This window comes from Callionymus lyra, chromosome 8, assembly GCF_982586985.1.
Source record: "Callionymus lyra chromosome 8, fCalLyr1.hap1.1, whole genome shotgun sequence".
NCBI lineage: Eukaryota > Metazoa > Chordata > Actinopteri > Syngnathiformes > Callionymidae > Callionymus > Callionymus lyra.
In genome coordinates this window covers 4,727,478-4,749,044 of record NC_141825.1, presented here as the reverse complement: position 1 = coordinate 4,749,044, position 21,567 = coordinate 4,727,478, and the positions used below count along the sequence as shown (strand labels likewise).

The 21,567-nt window shown below is 39.4% G+C and overlaps 1 protein-coding gene across 2 annotated transcripts; it reads right to left on the bottom strand.

The window, feature by feature from the left end:
- Window positions 1-1,658: 1,658 nt before the first annotated feature.
- far1 (fatty acyl CoA reductase 1) lies at window positions 1,659-20,332 on the bottom strand. Of its 2 annotated transcripts, none has more exons than XM_087796860.1 (13): window positions 20,238-20,332; window positions 15,987-16,091; window positions 14,969-15,085; window positions 14,729-14,904; window positions 13,447-13,626; window positions 12,830-13,007; window positions 11,859-11,903; window positions 11,556-11,683; window positions 11,412-11,479; window positions 9,842-10,013; window positions 5,714-5,843; window positions 4,138-4,265; window positions 1,659-2,261 (listed from the first exon to the last, which is right to left on the bottom strand). In XM_087796860.1, the coding sequence occupies exons 2-13, from the start codon at window positions 16,089-16,091 to the stop codon at window positions 2,102-2,104; spliced, it is 1,587 nt and encodes a 528-aa protein (XP_087652986.1). In that variant the 5' UTR covers window positions 20,238-20,332; the 3' UTR covers window positions 1,659-2,101. The 2 variants fall into 2 exon arrangements, with proteins under 2 accessions (XP_087652986.1, XP_087652987.1); XM_087796861.1 differs by lacking the exon at window positions 9,842-10,013 and adding an exon at window positions 8,215-8,386.
- Window positions 20,333-21,567: the final 1,235 nt, after the last annotated feature.

The window sequence follows — 21,567 nt, the reverse complement described above, 5'->3', positions numbered from 1 at the left end:
TGTAATTCACACTAAGCTATAAAATTATCATTATATTTAAAATCGTTGTTTAGAATTGACGCGCAAGTGCTTCTGTCGTCACATGACCGTCTGCCCGTCGCATGATTGGCTGAAAGTTGGATCAAGTAGCTCGGTAATCTTTTGTTCCTGTCTGGTGGGACGAACGTTTTTATATTGACTTTAAAAGGATATTAATTAAATAACATTGAATTTAGAATTTTTTTGTTTAGATTATTGAAATTATAATAGAACAATCTATGAAAAGAAACATAAAAAAAATATTAAAAAATTCATCCACTATGAAAACATTAACAAATAAAAACAAATCTAACCCTCCAATATATATAACAATTCAACTACCAACAACATTAAAAAAAAAGAAAAATAATTAAGTTTAACTGAATTGAGGGGAATTAAGAGAAAAATCTCTCACTTTAAATGTATTAAAGAAAAATTCATTCATAAGATAAGAAAGCATTTTTAGTGAAAAGACATTTAGAAACTAAATTTATGTTTCAGTGGACATGTTCAACAGGAAGTGTGCGTCGTACCAACAGGAAATAGAACATTACCAAACACAGACCACACTGTCAGGCTGTATACCTACTTTAGACTTTAGTTCCCGTTTGTGAAGCTCTGGTTCCTCTCGAGGGGTGGAGGGCAGGGGTTGCCGGCGTCACTGTTGCTAGGTGGCTGTTGTCAGGTGTTACAGGTCGGAGGACGAACACTAGAAACCTGAGAGAACAAAAACTGATCCAGTCCATCAGACAAATCACTTCGCTTCCCCCCGTCAAACTCACATGTTCGACTTCTTGCGGGAGCCGAGGTCTGTTTGTTAGTCTGTTGAAGTGAACTGACGTCACACATGATAGAAAGTGTTACAATGAAGTTTGTTTTACACTGGAATGTCAAGTGAAGGACATTTGACACTCAATGCTATACTTGCTAGCTTAGCTAGTGGCTAAAAGTTCTAGCTTAAGCAGTCGCTATCAGTGCTATCTTAGCTAGTGGCTAACAGTGCTATCTTAGCTAGTGGCTAACTGTGCTATCTTAGCTAGTGGCTAAGTGCTAGCGGCAGTGAGGTAAACTTTAGCACCCCGTAACACTTTGTGTATGTTGAAGATCAGAATGTTAACTGTGTAAATCAATAATAGGAAATCATAATTTCTATTTCTATATTTCTAATATCAAACTGAGACTTTCTTACGACAGGAAAACATTGAATGTTGTCAAATACTTTGGTCAAGTCTGGTTATGCTTGAGGTTTCTGCCTGTTAAAAAAAAGACACTTAAACACATCCAAATACCTCCGTACTGCTCTATGTTTGGACATTATGTAAGCGTTAAAATAAACAAACATTGATTTGACACAATGAATAAATGTATGTCTCGGTTGGAAAAATATATTTTGTTGTCTCTGGGTCAAGATGATACAAGGGATACCCCAAACATTTGTTTTAGGGCCTTTGGGTCGCCTTGACCCAGAGACAACACAAGGGTTAAGTAGAAAAAAAACGACTCGTCTCTTCTGGTCCGTTTCTTCTAATGAACTTCAACTCGAGTCACACACATGACTAGTTGTTAACTAGAGTCTAGTCACTAGACTGACGCCACACTTGTTCTGCTTCTGGAAACAATAAAAACTCAGGAACATCAAGAAGCTTTGATTGGATTTATTGTCAAAAAGGCACGATTCACATTCTTCAAAGTGACACGATCCAGTGAAACCGTCGATGCAGAGAAACGATGAGATGTCGAGAAAAACCTGCGGAACGTTGAACTTCTCCACATACAAAAGAGCGAAGACTTCCTCCTCTTTGGCAAGAATGTAGAGAACGTTGTGCGGACGACTGGAGGACTGGTGGAGGGTGTGCAGCGAGAGTAGACGTGGAGAGGAGGGAGTGGACTTTCCGAGAAGAACGTCAGATGATGCATAACATGTGCAGAGCAGCACTGAAACCTGAAAGAAAACGTCTGCGGGATTGTCGAGCGCCGGCAGAGGTCCGAGTCCACCGTTGCTAGTTTGAGAGTTCTGGTCAAAGGGGGTGGTTCTGGTCGCGCCTCCCCACCCCCTGCACAAGTTCTCATGTCGCGAGACCTTTTATCTGAGAGTGGAGGACGCTCTGAAGTAGGACAAGAACTTAAAGCACAGGCTCACCACGAAGTACCAGATGTTTCGGGCCATTTGTGAGCGAGCGATGAAGACTCTCCAGATCAGAACCACCAGGACAGTGTTGAAGGTGTAGCGGATGTTTCTGAGCCTGGAGGACACAAACCACAGATCAACGACATAAACCCAGAGATGGACCAGGTTTGTTGATCCAAGTGTGTTTTACATGTTGGATCTCTAGTCAGTACGTGTCTGTTGAAAGTGTGTTTGACCAATCACAGCAGAGTGGGTGTGGTTATGGTAAACATGGAGGTTTGTCACCGTGTGTCACCAATCCCGGATGTCTCTACTGCCAAGAGACTCGTTGTATAAACAAAGCGGTGCGTGATTACAGCGGGCTGGAGGAGTAAAGCCATTATTCAGTCATAATGGACTCTCGTAACCTCTCGTTCGCCCAGATTTCAGAGAAACTTTATAAAGTAATACGTTCAAAACATGACTATTTCCAATTAGTTGACCTTGAAATTAGTCAACTACGTCTTTCAAAATTTACTCAAATTACATTCTAAATTACTAGTAAAAGGGAAAGTAACTTTTAACAATTTCTTTGTTTTTTTTCGTCAATCCAAACTGAGCTCAAGTCGCTACATTAAAATGAACAAACATTTTTGTCTATTACTCTAAAAAGAACAGATCACTCTGAATATAATTCCAACTGTGAGTCGATATAATTTTCTATCAAAACATGTTCTGGACAGAGAACCTCAAACCTACTTTGAATATTTGTCATTGGTTCAGAACACGAACATAAAAGTTTATGTGGAAATAAAGGTGCATCTGTCAGGCTTCAGAAGAAAGTATTAAACGTGAATTATTAACTTAAACTTGAAGAGCTGAATCACTCATTGACGGAATTTTTACATTTGCCTGAGGTCGAGACAAAAACAAACTCTTTCATCCGAACACTTTTATAACAAAGTTTAAGAATTTTATGTTTGTTGTTTCTCCCTATGTTTGTGTTAGAAAACGTAAAATAGCTTTATGTTAACTTATCTAAGTTAAGACAGAAGCTAAGTTAACATAAAGCTTAGTTAAGACAGAAGCTAAGTTAACATAGAAGCCAAGTTAACATAAAGCTTTATTAAGAAAGAAGTTAAGTTAAGAGAAGCTAAGAAAACATAAAGCCAAGTTAACATAAAGCTTAGTTAAGATAGAAGCAAAGTTAAGACAGAAGCCAAGTTAACATAAAGCTAAGTTAACATAGAAGCTTAGTTAAGATAGAAGCTAAGTTAAGACAGAAGCTAAGTTAAGACAGAAGCTAAGTAACCATAGAAGCCAAGTTAAGACAGCAGCTAAGTAAACATAGAAGCTAAGTAAACATAGAAGCCAAGTAAACATAGAAGCTAAGTTAAGACAGAAGCTAAGTTAAGACAGAAGCTAAGTTAAGACAGAAGCTAAGTAAACATAGAAGCTAAGTAAAGACAGAAGCAAAGTTAACATTGAAGCTAAGTTAACATAGAAGCTAAGTAAAGGCAGAAGTAAAGTTTACATTGAAGAAAAGTTATTATAGAAGCTAAGGTAATATAGTAGCTAAGTTAACATAGAAGCTAAGTTATTATAGAAGCTAAGTTATTATAGAAGCTAAGTTATTATAGAAGCTAAGTTAACATAGAAGCTTAATTAACATAAAAGCTAAGTATACATAAGCTACGTTAACATTCAGCTAAGTTAACATAGAAGCTTAATTAACATAAAAGCTAAGTATACATAAGCTACGTTAACATTCAGCTAAGTTAACATAGAAGCTTAATTAACATAAAAGCTAAGTATACATAAGCTACGTTAACATTCAGCTAAGTTAACATAGAAGCCAAGTAAAGACAGAACTTAAGTTTACATAAGAGCCAAGTTAACCAAGTAACTTAGTTAACTAAGAAGGTAGGAAGAAGTAATCAGAAAAGCACAGTCAGGTGTTCTAAAATGTAACTTCTACCCGCGTTGACCTTGAGAGAGGTCTCATCTCTTACCTGTTGAGGTGTTTGCGTGCAGCAGGAAGACCAGACAGCTCCTCGTTCAGCACATATTTCTTGGTGCCCATGCAGTAGCTCTCCATGTACTCGGCCCAGTTCAGCTGACGCACGTCGAAGTTGAACATCTGCAGCAGAGAAACAGACGTCAGAGCAGAAACACTAGTCGTGTCTGGAGATATTTAGGCTCACATTTGTAACAAATAAACGTAAATCAACAATCAAAGTCCACAGACAAACACGTGTGATGTTTAGACGTTTCTTTAGCTCTTAAAATTCAGTAAATGATCCACATATCAATCATTTACTTCTGATTGTTGTGTCAAACAAACGTCAAGAAAGAGTGACATTTTTGACACATCTTGATTCCACATTCAAGTCAAGACCCGCGTCAGGACGAACCCCCTCGTCCGTCAGTTCTGCCGACTCTTGAATCGCTCAGATTTCTGAATAAGTGGTTTATGAGGGGCTCGTGAACGGAAAGGAATTCTTGTAAAAGTGATGTTAACAAGGACAACGAACGGTTCACCTTCAGCCATTATCACAAGGGACAAGCTTCTCCCCTTCGTGAAGGGAGTGTCGTGTCGTGTGCGTCAAGAGTAGGATGTTAGACACTTGAAAATAAACTCACAGCTGGACCAATACATTTTGACGTATGATTAACATAAGTGAGGGAGGATGAGTGACAGATGTGTTGTGGGGAAAAGGATAAACAGAGAAATGAAATAGGAAACAAATAAAGGATATGGGTAAAAAGTCAGAAAAATGTATAGAAAATAATGATAACAATTATAAACACAAATAGAACATGAAGAGAAACAGAAAAGAGAAACTGTAGAAAAAATTTTAACAAAAAAAGTAGAAAAACAAAGAATTAAGGGAAAAGGAAATAAATAAACTTTTGGGGAAAAGCAAAACAATAAGCAGGGAACAAAAGAAAATATAGAAAGAAAGACAACACATAAGGAGGAAAATTAATAGAAATAAATGGAATATATAAGAGGAAAAAGAGAAAGAGGAAAGGCAAACTGTTGAAAATATTTTTTAAGGAAAAACCACGAAAAAAAGAAAAGGTATAAAAGAAAATTAAACTTGTGGAAGAAAAACAAGTGGCAAACAAAAAAATAAGTGAACAAAAGAAAAGACAGAAAATTAGGAGAAAACAATAAAAATGTTAAATGGTAATATACAATAAGACAACGAGAAAGAGGAAAAGGCAAAATGCAGGAAATTATATTAGAAAGATCAAGTAAAAATAAGGAAATAGGATATGATGTAAAAGAAGAAGTAAAGTAATGTGAAAAGAAAAATGAGGATCATGAAGAAAAGAGTTAAACAGTAAAAGAAAAAGAAGAAAGAAACGGAGGATAAAGCGGGTAAAGTAAAAATTAAAGGGAAAAAAAAGAAGGAGCAAAATCCTCCACTCAGCTCCTTCCTTTGCAAGCTAACTGCTAATCCTGCTCTGAACAAATGACTAACGTTATTATTTCCTCATTTCGCAGAAGAATGTCAAATATGTTGAAGGGAGGAAGTCGGGGTGTCGGCGACCACAGCGACGCTGTTCAGATCCACATACCTTCCTGTCCTCGGCGCTCATGTGGGACTGCAGCATGGTTACGTTGTCCGTGTTCCACACCCAGGAGTGGCTGGTGAAGTACTCCAGCACCATCATGGCCTTGTGCAGGCGAGAGATCGTCTTCATCATCCTTCACACAACGACAGGTCAGAGGTCGATTTGTGGTCACGTGACACCAAACTTGTGAAGACCATGAGACTTTTCTAACTACGCTGCTGAAGCAAAGACAATTTGACGAAAGGAAAGTTTTTCCTTCTTTCATGAATTCATTTGTTTTCTACATATATTATATATATATATATATATATATATATATACACAGACACACACATACACACATGTGTTAGAACATTAGAACACAAGCGTATTTAACATAGAAGCTAAGTTAACATAGAAGCTAAGTGAATATAGAAGCTAAGTGAAGATAAAAGCTAAGTAAATATGGAAGCTTAGTTAACATAAAGCTAAGTTAACGTAAAGCTAAGTAAACGTAAAGCTAAGTAAACATAAAGCTAAGTTAACATAAAGCTAAGTGAAGACAAAAGCAAAGTTAAAATAGAAGCCAAGTAAACATAGAAGCTAAGTTAACACAGAAGCTAAGTTAACACAGAAGCTAAGTTAACATAGAAGCTAAGTTAACATAAAGCTAAGTTAACATAAAGCTAAGTGAAGACAAAAGCAAAGTTAAAATAGAAGCCAAGTAAACATAGAAGCTAAGTTAAGATAAGTTGTTAAGGTTTTCTGCCTGGATTTAATATATTGCTCACCTTAAAGATATAAAATAAAGACAGTTCAGTTGATGGTCATAATGATATATTCTAGATTATTATCATTATATTACACTAATGATCAAATATTCCCTGCATTAAGTCAAACCTCCTGAAAGCCATGTTTGCAGACACTCGTGTGACGCCCTGAACCCTTCAGCAACACAATTCACTGCACAAACAGGAACGTGTCGTGACAGAAAGTCATTCTGAAATGTTAGATTTTACTTTAATTTAAAGTTCAAAATGTTTGGAGTGAAATTGAAATAGTAATTGAGAAAATTGTTTACATTAAATACATCAACATAAATATATTTATTGTATCAATGAAATAGGCATTTTGATGTTTTAAAATACGTTTACTGCTTCTTTTTTAATGTTATTGTAAATGTGGGTGCATTGTATAAAGCCCCCGGCTTGGTTCGAGAGATCGCTGGCAGATAAAGTTAAAGAGTTGCTAAATCTTTCAAGAGAGAAAGTTTTACCTGAAGCTACAACTTTTCTACCGTGTGTTGTGTGAGCGAGGTGCTATACTACCTCCTCCCATTAAGCTTGCATTGATACTAATAATACACATTATATTTCAAGTATTACTAAGCCATCTCATCATAAATAAATACAATAACTCAATATTATTTGCAAAAACACTATGGGTGCGAAATGAGCTGCTTGGCTTCACTCTCAGGGTAATGTCTTCTCCAGTTTTAAAGTAGTTTTTTTTCACTTTAATTTCCATTAATTACATCTCTTAAGATAATCTCTCATCAAAAATACATGATTTTAAAGAAGAACCGTGATATTTTTATCCCATTAAACCACGAGATGTGAAGCTGCAGCAGCAGAGTTTAAGTGAGTCATTGTGTTTGCAGGTAGAGCCAGGAAAACAGAAGATAAGTATAGTTTGGTTTGTTGTGTTTTAGGAGAAGTGTTAGTAAAAGCAGAAGCAACATTCAGTCGAAAAAGCACTGGTCGGTCCTCTGAGGTTTTAAACTTCGGTCCAGTTTAAAGACTCAGATTCCCTCGATGCAAGCGAACGACACGGAGAAGCGGAGACGGTCGTGACCTGCAGCCGGCGGGTTTGAAAACCATGATCCTGAAGGAAGACCCACGTATATATGCCACGAGGGTCGTCACAACAACCAGACAAATAAATTCCGTTGTAGATTTCATTTTGTGCTTGGATCCGCCATTTTAACTCTCCACTCACATTAGACCCCCCCCAGACGATCGAGCTACTTTATAGCTAAAGAATACAAGTTGTGTTGCCAAATCGCATTAAATTGACACACGACAAAATATCACATTGTTGTCCTCGTCTTGAATGTACATTTTTTAAATTTAACCACCAAGAATGATGGGAAATTAGCCGTTGTTTGTATCAACTAGTCAGATCTGGGTGTGACAACCTTCTGCCCCCTCAGGGTTGCATCAGTCAACCCTCGACACACACACGGCTGACGGAGCTCAACGATTCGCTCGAGGGTGAAGAAGGAATCGTCACGGAAGTATTTGAAATGAAAAGCAAACACTGGAATGAGTGTTGACAGAGCGTTTAGTAAAACTGCCCAAACTTGTTCCCCGTCGCTCCAGCACCAGCAGTCGAACAGAGACCATTCAAACTCCCTTGTGGGAGGACAGCGGGGGGAGGGAGGGACTCGGTAGGACAGGTTGGACCGGACTGGCGGGGGGTGGAGGATGAGGTGGGGAGGGTTAAGGGGGTGTTTGGCGCCTTACCGGGGCTGGCGGCCCACGAGCCTGAGACCGGCGTCATAGACGAGGGCGGGCACGGTGTGGCTGACCGCGGTCCAGTACTGATTAGTGAACGGGTTGGAGCGCAGAGTGACATTGGGCCGTCTGAGGGCCTGCTCTAAGGGATTGGTCTTGAAGGACATGTTTACACAGTTCTCTGTGGAAGACACACACATGACAGACGGTTGAGAGAACCGGGTCACTCACATTGGAAACATTTGAGTCGTCAGTCAGTTCTGGGTTCTAGCTCAAGACATTGCATTGGGATGGTGTTTTTTTTTTTTAGTTTCGTGAGACCCAGGAGTGTGAATTGTGTAATTTGTTTTATAAAATAAAGTCCAATTATAAACTTCGAGGTGCATGCAAGAGCATGTTGCTGTTGGTCGTTTGCTGCTCTTTATAATGCAAGACGAGTGCAAGACTTTTCTTCATAAGTCCAATAAGCTCGACTAGTGAAGTCACAACTTTTGAGATGAAAGACCACACAGACTTAAGGTTGTGTTACCACAGATATAGAAGCGAATCAATCGTACCTGTGCGACACAGAAAAAGCCAAGCAAAGAAGTCCTCATAAGACCGACTGAGTCTCCGTGTGGACGTGGAGTGAACTGCTCCAAAACTGTCTGGGGAACCGAGTAGAGCAGGAACTGTGGATGGTGGTCTCAAGCTTCAGAACAGAAGCCCAAGAGTTTGGAAGGAAGGCTGTCGATTATTGACGCACGACTGCAAATGGGTCACTCTAAGGGTTTGGGCTTAATGACTCGGAACTAACGAAATCCCTTAAAGTAGAAGCCTCGAGAGCAGGAGGTGTGAAGCTTAATCACAAGGAGGGGCTAAAATATTTTAATACTCCGGCCAAACAAATTGTATATTTACAAAACCGTCTTTAACTGGGATTTTAAAATTCCTTTTCTTTAGCCTCAGCTTTACTTTTATTTAAAGTTAAAATCCATCATCTCTGTTCCTCATCTTATCTTAATCACTGGAATATTTTCATAGGTCACAACATCAACAGTTTTATACGATTTTTTTTTTTTTTTAAGTCATCGACCACATCAAATGACTTGAGTTTGACATGTGATCTAGACAGAAAAAAAATTAAACCCCCTGAGGGTCACCTAGGGATCAATAACAGTTTTTGATGGACATTTGCCTTCTTGTAAAAAGAATTAAAATAACTTGGTTGTTAATCCTTTACTCCTTGAGATTTCCTCAGACGTAACCTTTGATCAAGGATGAAGAGGTCGGACGATAGGGGAGTCCATATGTGGACGCCTGACCTTGAACATGTGCGTAACCTTCAGGCGAAAATCATTAGACGGAAACTTTTCTAAAACCAGCCGGGTCAGAACCACTTGGGAAGAGAGACTACCGTGTTGGTCCTCAGCAGGACGAGCAGAGCGTAGAAGGCGGCAGCGGCGGCAGTGATCACAAGACTTAGCTCAACACGTTCTTCTACACAAAAGCGTCACGTGTCACATTAGCAACTACAGCAGTGGGGTTAAGCTACGACACAGAAGGACGTTAGTAGCAGAGATGGTGAAGAGGGTGTCACGAGACGCGAGGTCTCGTTGGAGAAGCAACAGAGTGGTCCTCGAGGCGGCAACGTTACCTGGGTTCCTTCCCGATCAGCCTGAGGTACAGATCATAGAGGAACGCCGGAGCCTTGTGACTCACGGCGATCCAGTACTGATTGATAAGGTGATTGGTTGTGAGATTAACATTGGGCCGACGGAACGCCTGCTCGAGAGGGTTCCTCTTGAACGTGGAAATGACATGGTACTCTAAGAAACACAAGTTGGGAATGAGCAGGGTGAGTTGAACTTCCTGAATGCAACATGACGAAACTCGACATCAGATACATTAAGTTAACTCTACGGTGCCTGAAACGTTCATGCAGCTTCTCCACAAGGTTTCCTCCATCAAAATGACTAGAGTAAACACCAAAGTATCTTGTCTTGCTCCCTCTCAGTGAACTCATCTAAACTGTGGCATCAGCTTTTAGTGGAGTCTCTTCATCATTTTGAACACAGGTTTTCCTATAACTGCAAAGTTTAATAAGGTGTTTGATTTCTCTAAACAGATTAATACTGTTACAATTATTTCAAATGAGCTAGCAAACCTGCTATTTTCCTCCCTCCCACTCAGTAAACTCAGCACTGCACTATGCACATTTAGCAGATATCACTGTCATCATGAATGCACACGTTTTTACTAAATTACAAAGCTCTCTTTTTCCGCTTTTAGATTCAAAAACAATATTTTATGCATTTCATAAAACAACTCCTGGTTCTACCCAACAAAGGATAACTTGCCTTCTTTCCACTTCACCTCTTTAAAACACAGACAATTCTTTCTCCATCTAATATTCAATTCCCCCAAATCAGAATACATTTTTATGTTTTGAAAGTTTCCAGATTAATTGTTGACATTTAAGATCCCCACAAACACCACCTATAAAATGTCAAAGCTTGTAAGCGTGTAATCTCCGTTTGTTGTCAACATGTATGGAAGGTTTTCTGTTTTTTAACGACTTTAATGTTATCATTTAATTCATCTTTATCAAACATATCCCAATATTTGGCGAGCTGTATTTGGCCCCAGTGCTCTACAGCACACTTAACAGCATTCACCACAACTGTCCTTAAAATGTATCTATGATACTGCTCCAACGCCACGATGCCTGCACTTTCTTCTTCACCTCCTTTTATCTCCGTTCATCACACTAAAAGTAACGTGTTTACTCTCCATCCCTTTTCCCCCCTTAAAACCCATCAGTCACACTTTCTCCGACTATCATTCTTCTTCTCTCACTATGGTTACAAATCACTACATCATCCGAAAACTTTATCGTCCACGAAGACTCCCTATCACCTTGGGAATAAAAAAAAAAGATTATGGAACTCGAACCAACCACCAGATCAACGTCAGGCACCAGTGAGGTAACCACTGCATCCTTCCATCTAGGATTGTGATAAACTTTCGTTGACATATTTTCATGTTCCATCGTCAATAATGACGATCGATTTACTACCAACATGATCATGCAGGTGATTTTTAAGAGGCAGTTACTGCAAGTGTTTATGGAAACTAATGCTGTGAGATTCAGGGCACGGAGGGATCAGATGAATAGAAGTTAAAATCTGGGTGTGGCCCTCTCTGTGTTTGTTCAATGTACTTACCCACTTCTCCCCAGCGAAACGGGTTTATCCCACCTGTGGTGCAGTTGTACACAAGAATCCCTTTTGATCTGGAAGCACACGAGAACTGGTTGTTCGCAACGATTGATATTTGACACGACTTGATATTTGATATCTACGCCACACCTCTTCTTGGCGTGTACTCCCGAGAACCACGCTGCCGCTACCGTGGCGTTGACGACCACGTCTACGGGCACCAGGTCTGCGACGGCGTCATTAGAGGCCCTCATCGTTCGGAGGATGCCCTTGCCAGCCTGTAGGGGGCAGAAAGAAAGAAGAAGAAGAAATATCATCAGAATCTTTTATTGCAATTGTTGTAAACACAACCTAGTACAGAATAAAATAATTAAATAAGATAACACACAAATAAAAGCAACAAGCAACCGACCCAAGGCACGAAGAAAAGCGTTAAATATAAAAGAATCTTACTGCAATGAAGATTCCACTTGGTCCATTGAAGTTGTCGATCCAGCCCTGAAACAAAACCAAACAAGATTAACTTTATAACTAGAAAAGAAGAAGAGTGTGCATGTTTTTTAATTAAATGGTTGGTTAAATGTTTTTTTTTATACATTTACCAAACTGTCTTTATCAGTATATTATTACCAAAAAAAGATCCTTCACCTTGGATTTATTGGGAATTTCTGTACAATTGTTGACATTGATGATCTCAGTTCATCATTTTATCTTAATCCTTGGCATCTAGATAGTTCACTATATCAATTAACATGCATTTACTTTGATTTTGAGCGAACAATCTAGCAGGCTACCATAAAATAACTTGACACACACACAGTCCAGACGACCTTTAAAAAGTTCTGGTGAGATGAAAGTGTGGAATCCTGATGCCAGTTGTGTACGACTCCTTTAAATGACACAAGGAGATTACTGGATGTTTTGTAATCCAGGAAGTTGAAGCAGCAGGAAATGGAGAACTTTATATACAACACCACGGATAGATGTCACAAGTGATGATGCAACATCCTGTTGTTGACGCCTCGGAACCATTAATCTCTCAGAGATCCATCTGCTGCGATTACATCGCGATTTGAAGTGCTCAGATTAAAGGCCGTCTCACTTTCACCACTCAAAGCTGGACATCCTGAGTGGATGTTCTGTTGGTTTTGTCAGGCTGGGACAACTCTCACAGGAATGAGGATCAGCTCCTCCAACTCTGAGATGGTTCTCTCAGGCGTGAAGCGAAAGGGCCAGAGAGGGATGGAATGATTCATAAAAGAGCTGAGCCAAAAGACAAATCTCTTCATTGGACTCTCTTCAACATAGAAGCTCAGTCAGCCAGGAGAGACTCGGAGTGGAACCCCTTGACTCCGGCATCTTCGTCACGAGGTCTCAGTCACATTCTGGTGACACTAACAACACTGTGTTTGACCCCGACTTACTGGAAATGGTTCTTTCCAACTAGCGCCGACGATGGAGGGTCTGACGATGGCCACGTTGACGTCTCCGGCCTCCTGCTGCACCAGATACTCGGCCAGAGCTTTGGTGAAGGTGTAAGTGTTTGGACGCTGCCCGATCAGCTGGGGAGTGAGTGTGGACACCAAGTCTGTGCTCATCCAACTGTTGAGGAAAGAAAACTTTATTATTATTTGTGTTTATTTTTGTTTTGACATTTAAATTCAGGCCACTAGATGGCAGCAGTCATTAAGTTCTCCACAGCTAAAGGAACATTTAAATCCTGTGAGATCCTTAAGATGCCTGAGGACGAGAGGATACAGTGACTCCAGCAGCTTTTAAAGCTGATGTTTGGACATATTTTGATTTAAAAATAAATGAAAGCAGTTACGACTTCGTCAAGAGTCATGTGGTCTGTAAATTCTGCAATACCAGAGTCAAGTACTAGACGATACTACACATATATCAGAGACCAGAGATCGACGAAAACATTCCCAAAGGAGCCACAAAAGGTTGGTTGTTGTGAGTGGATTAAAGTGTAAAATTAATAAATGCATCCTCCATATGATTTGGAATCTTAAAATAAATGGCTAACAAAACGTACTCCAGGGTGTCGATGAGTTTGCGGTAGTCTATGGGGGGTTGGTAGACCACTTCCTCGATGAGCTCGCGGTCACAGTTAGCGTAGGCGGTGGAGATGTGGATGAAGACCTCCAGGTGTTTCATCCTGCGGGCCAGTGCCAACATCTTCTGAGTGGCCAGAACGTTGAGCTGCATCGCATCTCTGCAGCGCAGAAAATCACAAAAACGTCAACAACATTATTACGAATTCAATGACGAAAGGTTTCTAGGTTTTTTTAGCTGTAGTTTTGTTAGGAAAAGTTTGGTGGTCCCTCATTTATTTAAAGGGTTACGTGGTGAAACCCCACACCATTAAACACAATCCTCAGAGTAGTTACAATTTACTTTATTCAATTTTGTTTAACAATAACCATATATTTAACATTGGCTGTGTCCCAAATAGCGCACTTCTGCACTTACACTTAATATTCTGAGTGCACAAGTGCGTTCCAATGAGCAGTGTGCAAAAATGTAGTGTGCAATGAGCACTCAAATGGCCAGAAAATTGAGTGTGGATCGATGGACACTTTCTGCCCTTAACGACCGCCATCCGACAAACGTGTCTTCAGAGCAGATACTGACTTTAATGTCTCGAGAAAACACTTATTTTACCACAAAACAACAGTAATAACACAAACTTAATAACTTGTTTCAAGTGTCGGGGATAGTGTTCCAACGGCTGGTTGTGTTAAAAAGTAGTAGAAGAAGAAGAAGTCAAGTCAAGTGTGTGGAAAAAATTGTTTAATTTGAGACAGTACTACCCTGTCGGAATTTGAGCACTGTGAAAGTAAGTGCACTGTCTTAACGTGAACAGCTGGTTGGCATTCCCATAATGCTTTGCCGCCCAGCCAACAAATCACAGCTGCTGAACCCTTTTGACATAACAACAGACGCAATATTGATATACGATATTTTGTAGCGACCAATCGGTTGTCACTTGGTAGAGCTGTGTGTAGAACCTCAATATGGTTTTGTTGGCACCGTAAGTAAGGTGGGTGTGGTCATGTGGTTGTGTCTAAGTTTATCTACTGTTCAAATGGATCCTGTTCAGTGTGATAATACTGCAGGCTTACTACAATGTATTTAAATACTTTGTGGGGGAAAAAACGAATCCATGAAAAGGTGAGGGATCTGTAGATCTGTACACTTGGACGAGGAGAAATGTCAAATCCTGTTGGCGGCTCATGAATAAAGGAAGAAAAATGTGTGAACTGCAAACAAACCACTTCGTCTGCCAAGTAAAGCAGAACCTCCCGACGACTCACTTGAGCGGCTCGCTGAAGCGCACGGTGGCGGCGCAGTGGAAGACCACGTCAATGCAGTCGGTCAGTCTCCTCTGGTCCTCCTGGCTCAGGTCCAGCTCAGGGAGGGTCAGGTCGCTGTTCACCGCCACGATCTTGTCGGCGAAGCCCGGCTGCTCCTCGTGTAACCTGTCGAACAACTGAGACACGGGTCAGTACCAGGATGATGATGATGATGTTGATGATGGAGCCTGGTCTTCTCACCTTGCAGCCGATCATGTCACGAATCCGGGCCTGAGGACTCTGACCCGCTTTGGCTCTGACCAACACATATGCAGCTTTGACTTCTGGACACGACCTCAGCACCTTCTCCAGCAGAACCTGGAGTCACAGAGGAAACACTTAGATTCAGGTCAATTCAGGTCACTATTTAGGTCACTGTGATAGTGAGTCCGTGTGAGTGAGAGAGTGAGTGAGTGAGAGCGCGCAGGGTCTGTGTGTGTGCACAAGTCCGTGCAAGCGAGTCCATGTGCGTGTGATGTGTGTCCATATGTTTATGTGTGCCCATTTTTGTGTGCCGGTCCTTGTATGTTTGTGTACATATGCGTGCGTCAGTATGTGTTTTTATGAATTTTGGTCCGTGTGGATGCGTGTCTGTGTGCCCTTGTCAATTATGTCATTTGTCAGTGAGAGTGTGCGGATACGCGTGCGCGCGTGTGCGCGTGTGCGCGTGCGTGCGTGCGTGCGTGTTCAGGCTTCGAATTTAAACTTTTTAAGGTCAAGGCAAGTGTTGCCTTAAAGAAGAGCATTATTTTTTAGGGAACCAAGGCAAACATTTAGTAGGTTCACTGAACACCTGACCTCCTTCGAGACGCTGATGTAACGAGTGTGTCGCTCGGAACTGCTCGACCGTTTCTGTCGTCAGTTGACCTTTGACACAAGCTTCCAAAATGGCTGCGCCCATATTGTTTACCTTTTACCGTTGGATATTGAATAGTGAAAATGTTAAATATCAGTCAAGTCTGGACGATTTTATTATGCTCATTCGACAAACAATTATTCTACCATTATTTATGAAAAAATTAAAAGCCGAGGGCGGTCACTGCAATTTGTTGCTGTAAACACTGGTACATTTTTCAGGGCATTACGGCAAGTTTGGAGGACGGTCATGGCAAGTGTCGTGGTCGCCGCGGTGAAATTCGAACCCTGTGTGTATCTTTGAGTTTGTGTCCATGTATTTATGTTGGTCCATTTGTGTGTGTCATGTGACAGGAAACAATACCTTCCCCATGAAGCCAGTGGCTCCAGTGATCAGCACGTTCTTCCCGGCGTAGTACTCTGGGATGTGCATGTTGTCCGTGGACACGACTCCTCGCCTCGTCTCCATCTGGACCAGAATTCAGAATCACAATGAAGCAGAACCAGTGAGTGGAGACGAGCCGAAGCCGGTCGGTCATCGGACAGTTAACTTAGTTACATCACAAATGAATATCATGAGATCTTCTCCATGAGCGACCCGTTCCAACTGGTTCTAGAGCTCCTTTATTGTCACGATGAAGTGACTACAGAAATCAGAAGAGCTTCACAGTTCCAGTCGTTTGCCTTTTTTAATCACAAACCAAATGTATTCAATCCTTAATCAAGTTCTTCGTCCGTTTTTAAAAAAGGAAGCAACGATTCACCTCAAACTCCAGCTCCAGGAGGAACTCACCAGGACTCAAACAAAGTCTTTACTACTCTCCAAGACACACAGTCTCAATCAGATGTTTATAAGCTGAAACAACACAAGTTATACAACTTCCTCCAAGTTAAACTGGCTTAAAGTTCAACTAATGTGTTGACGCAAGTGTTTATAAAAGTGGTGTGTGACTCTATTGTATTGTATATTGTAGTGTGTGTTTGTACAAAACTCTTTTTTTTTTTATTGAAACAGACATTAGAAAATGATCTTAAGCCCCGCCCACTGAAAACACTGATGAAATCTCATTGACCATAACCACGCCCACTCTGCTTTGATTGGTCAAACCTGGAGGTTTGTCACCGCGTGTCATTAATCCAGGAAGTCTCCACCTCCAAAGGACTCGTTGTATAAACAAAGCAGGGCATTATTAAATCTGGCTGGAGGAGGAGTGAAGCCATTATTATGTAATAATGGACTCCGCTCTCGTAACCTCTCGTTCGCCCAGATTTCAGAGCAGCTTTATAAAGTAATAAGTTGAAAACATGGTCATGATGAGGAACTTACTGCATCTTGGAGAGGAAGAACATTTACTACATGTGAGTGAGTCAGTAGAGTTGACATTTAACATCAGTTGACTTTTACTAACTTTTAACTTCTTCTAACTTTGTTAAAACAAACTGTATCAACTATTAAACTAGTTTTCAACAAGTTCTTCACCAAGTACCAAAGTGGTGTACCTCAAGGTTCAGTTTTGGACCAAACAACATACAGTATGTAAAAGAGAAGAAACTGCACGACTTACAGACGTGATTTTAGATCCAACATACACTCAAGTTTTGAGTCAATTGCAGAATGTCTTTGTTTTCTAGTCTTGTCAAGAAAGCTCAAATTTACAATTAGGGGAGTAAAAAAAATATTGATACACTTTAATATTCACATTTATTTTCAAGATACTGCATCGATAATCAACAGCACTGTATTGTTATTTGTTAAACAAAAAAGCTTTTAAATCATCATTTATTTATTACAATATTTTTTTATAGCTTATATTTCAAAAAAGTGTGAATCATTTTTATTTAAACATGCAAATATTCAGGGTGTTCATTTTTGTGTTGTTATTAAACCTCCTACGGCAAGAAGGCAGCAGTCATTACATCCTCCTCAGGAAGAGTAAAATCCTGCGAGATCCTGGCGGTGACAGAGGACGAGAGGATACAATGACTCGAGCAGCTTTTAAAGCTGATGTTTGGACATATTGTTTTTTTTTTTTAAACAAATGAAAGCAGTTAAAACTTCGTCAAGAGTCATGTGGTCTGTAAATATAACACCAGAGTCAAGTACTCGACAATACTACAAATATATCCTTGTTACTACCGTTTAACTAATAAATATCGTTGTCCCGGTAATTTAATATAGATAGACTTTATTGATCCCTCTGCAGATCCTTATCCTTAAAGACAACTTAAGAATATTTTTTGTTCAAGACCCATTTTTTTCTGGTCCATGAACCGAATTCTGAGGTGGATTTTTAGCACTCTTATTTAATTTTGTATTTATCTTAACTTCAGGACGTGTAGAATAAACTGGACGAACAGATACAAGTTTATATCTGAGTTTTGCAGCTGGTCCAAAACTCAGCAGCTTCCATCAAATAACTGGAGCTGAACGAGGGCGACTTCCTCACAACAAACAGAGCGACATCAAAGGTCACCATCAGGAGAGAGAGAGGGAACATCAGCAAGTCTTTCCTCTCTGTGAAGGAGCTTTTCGTGGTCATAATAATTAGCAGAAACAGACCCGACCGGCGAGTCGAGCTTCGAGGTCACATTTTCACTCTCAATAATTGATCGCACACATTAACCCCGGCACGCTGGGATGAACAGCTTAGTTTGTTGACGAAAGGCAAGTCAGACGGAGAGACACGTGGAGGGAATCGCACTTCATCACACAGACACACACTACACAAACATTTACACCTAATTCAAGGATTTTAGAAGGAGAAAGAAAACGTATATTTACGACAAATATTTATTTAAAAGCGTTCGAAAGTTTACTAACCAATACCTTTGATTTGTTCAAAGCTTAGAAGAATCTGTAAAAAGTTTAATGGGAACTTCAAGAACACTATAAAAAAAAAGAACATTGCTATACTTGTTGTTCCTTGTAAAATCTTGGTTTATTAGAGAGGTCATAGCAATTGGTGAAAAAATGACCTTGAGATAAAATAAAAAACATGATGACTTCAAGGTAACTAGAAAAGCGTACGGAGAGCACAGACCTCTGCCAAGCAGCTCATTCAGATAAATACTTTAATGATCCCTACACCCATGAAGTGTCTTACATTAGACCCACATTCATTATATGATACATTATTTAACAATTATTGAAGCATTTGAGACATAAGAAGCTCAATGAAACGGATTGTGGCTGTAGAGAACATAGCCATACTTGTTCTTCCTTGTATAAGTGTTTCTGATATTAAGTACAAGAAGTTATTGTCATAGTTAAAATAATACTTCCAAATAATAAACATGAAGACTTTATGGACTCCTAGGTTTTTTTAAAAGCATTTTAAATATTAGATTGTGGCAGTATAGACCATAGCTATACTTGACCTTCCTTGGAAATAAAACATGGAGACTGATATCATCTTTCACTGACTCAAGGAAAAGCCTGAACAAATAGAAACATCTTAAGACGTTTCTATTTGTTTAGGCTTTTCCTTGATTTTCTGGAACTCCTGTTGTGTTATCAGTTTTATCTTGATCTTTAAATTATATACTTTATTGAATATTGTTTTGATTGTTTAAGCGCTTTGTGACCCAGGTCTGGAAAAGCGCTATATAAATAAAAATGACTTACTTACTGGGTAACTGGAAAAGCACTCAGAGAATACATACCCCTGTCAAGCATTGAATATCATTTGCCCTAAATTTATTTTATATACATAACAACATATTATTCCATTTGAAGCTTTTGAAATACAAGCTTAATTGAACAGACGGCGGGAGCATCTCTTCCAGAACTTCCTTGCACAACACACAGCACTTAAGAGCATGAAGAGCTCAAACATCACCGCAGAGGATCTTGAAATGATTTATGGAATTCAAGTTTTCACAACGCAAACAAAAACTAAGCTGCAGTTGTTGCTTCATTTATATTTTCTGAAATCCCGCCATAATTCGTTTTTGAGTTATTTTGGAGACAAACGACCTGACGTGTAGCTGGACGTGAAATTTGAGCTGCAAAATGTCTGGTGTAGCTTCTCAGCTCGACACCACATGCCAAGCTTGGATCTCTCTCCTCAGAAGGTGGTTGAACGTTAAACTTCAATAGAAGGTGTTGGTTTTAGTGACATAATCCACAAACAAAAGATCATTTTAGCTACAAACAAGTCCGACCAAGCGTAGGCAAGATCTGCCGGGTTTTTCCAGGAAGTACACAGACAAGTCTATCCGCGACAAACGACACGTTTGCGGTTTATTTACGTGTGAAAAGTAACAATTAATTCCGTTTCACGAGAACTAAAGTGAGAGTCGCGAGGGTGACGTCACAGCTGTCACACATCATCTCTGCTACTCTTTAGCACCGTTTTTTTTTTTCAAGCTAGAGCTGGACTCGAGTGAGCAAAGTGTTTAGAAAAATGGTTTTAACAACAGGATGTTTGTAAAGTTAACAGTCGAACTAAACCCGCCGAGCCACGGACGGGAAAAGCAACAAGTCAGCGTTCAGGAAAAAAACCTCCTCTTAGCATCCGCGGCTCAGCTAGCGGCCGAGAGAGAGGAAAAAACCCGGAATACGAGCGCGGAAAACACATGAAAAGGTTGTGAGACAACTTTGGAAGGTACGAACCGGAACCGTGGATTCGTCTGCGGGTCTTCCTCGCGGGACTGAGGCTCGGAGCAGCCGGTCGGGTTCGACGCAGCGGCGGGAGTGTGGCCGGAGAACAGAAGAGCCGCTGTGACGTCAGCAGGCAGCTCCCACTCTCGAGAAAGTTGTTTTATTTCGCTTTTTGTTTGGTTTATTAAATAATAAAACATCTCTCGATATCAAATGTTTTTTAAAATGGTAAAAAAGGTTGTTTTATACTGTATCAAAATCTATTGAATTGTTTTTTTAATACGATAAATACAACACGTTTATCCGGGAACTCTAGTTTCCTCCCACGAGTAAAAAAATAAAAAATAAAATTAGTTGTAGTACTATCTGAAGAATTAGTAGCAGATGTGTTAAAGTGTAAAGGTGTTAGTTGACGAACGAATAAGGATAGTATTGGTAGAAATAATAACGAGGATAATTTTGACACACACAATCATATACATTAAATAGTTAATAATAACACAATTAAAATTATTAATATTAATATCAATATCAATATCAATATCAATATCAATACCAATATCAATATCAATATCAATATCAATATCAATATCAATATCAATATTAATATTAATATATTGATATTAATAATAATAATACAGTTTATTTATGGAAAACTTTCTATCCAGACACTTGGGTCATCATACAGATGGATTTAAAACAGAAAATCATAGTAAAACATCATTGAAACGCCATTAAAACAAATAAATACATCAAAGAAGCGAAAAAGAAAAGTTTATAAATTGGCAGAAAAGTTGGAAAATTAAATAAACTGAACTGAACTGAAATGAAAATCAAGTGAAAAAGGCTGTTCTAGACAGATTCGTTTTTAGTTAAGATTTTAACTAAATAAATGAGTTTTTGTTGTATCCAGTATTTGTATGTATGATTGTATCATGTGTGAGTACTAGTACAGCTAGTAAAATTACTCACAACAGTGAAAAATAAATATTTGAAGGATTTGAAAGAAATTATATGTTAATGTTCAGTGATTCATACTTTATGGTCAAAGTACCCAGTTGTAAAAGTATTTTCTTAGTGGTAAAAGTATCTACCGTGGTAGTAACAAGTGTATTGCAGTAATATTTGAAATAAAAGTGGTATTTGTACGATTATTAAGGAAGTATTTAGTAACTCTAATAGACGTTTTGGTCGCTGTAGTAAAACTGGTTAGTTGAAGTATTAAAGTACATTTTTAAAAAGTGAGAGCATGAAGCAGTAGTACAGATTGAAGTAGTCAAAGTTCTTGTTTAAAAAAAGTGAGCAAGTATTTATAGAAGTCAGGTAGAAGTAGAAGTACACC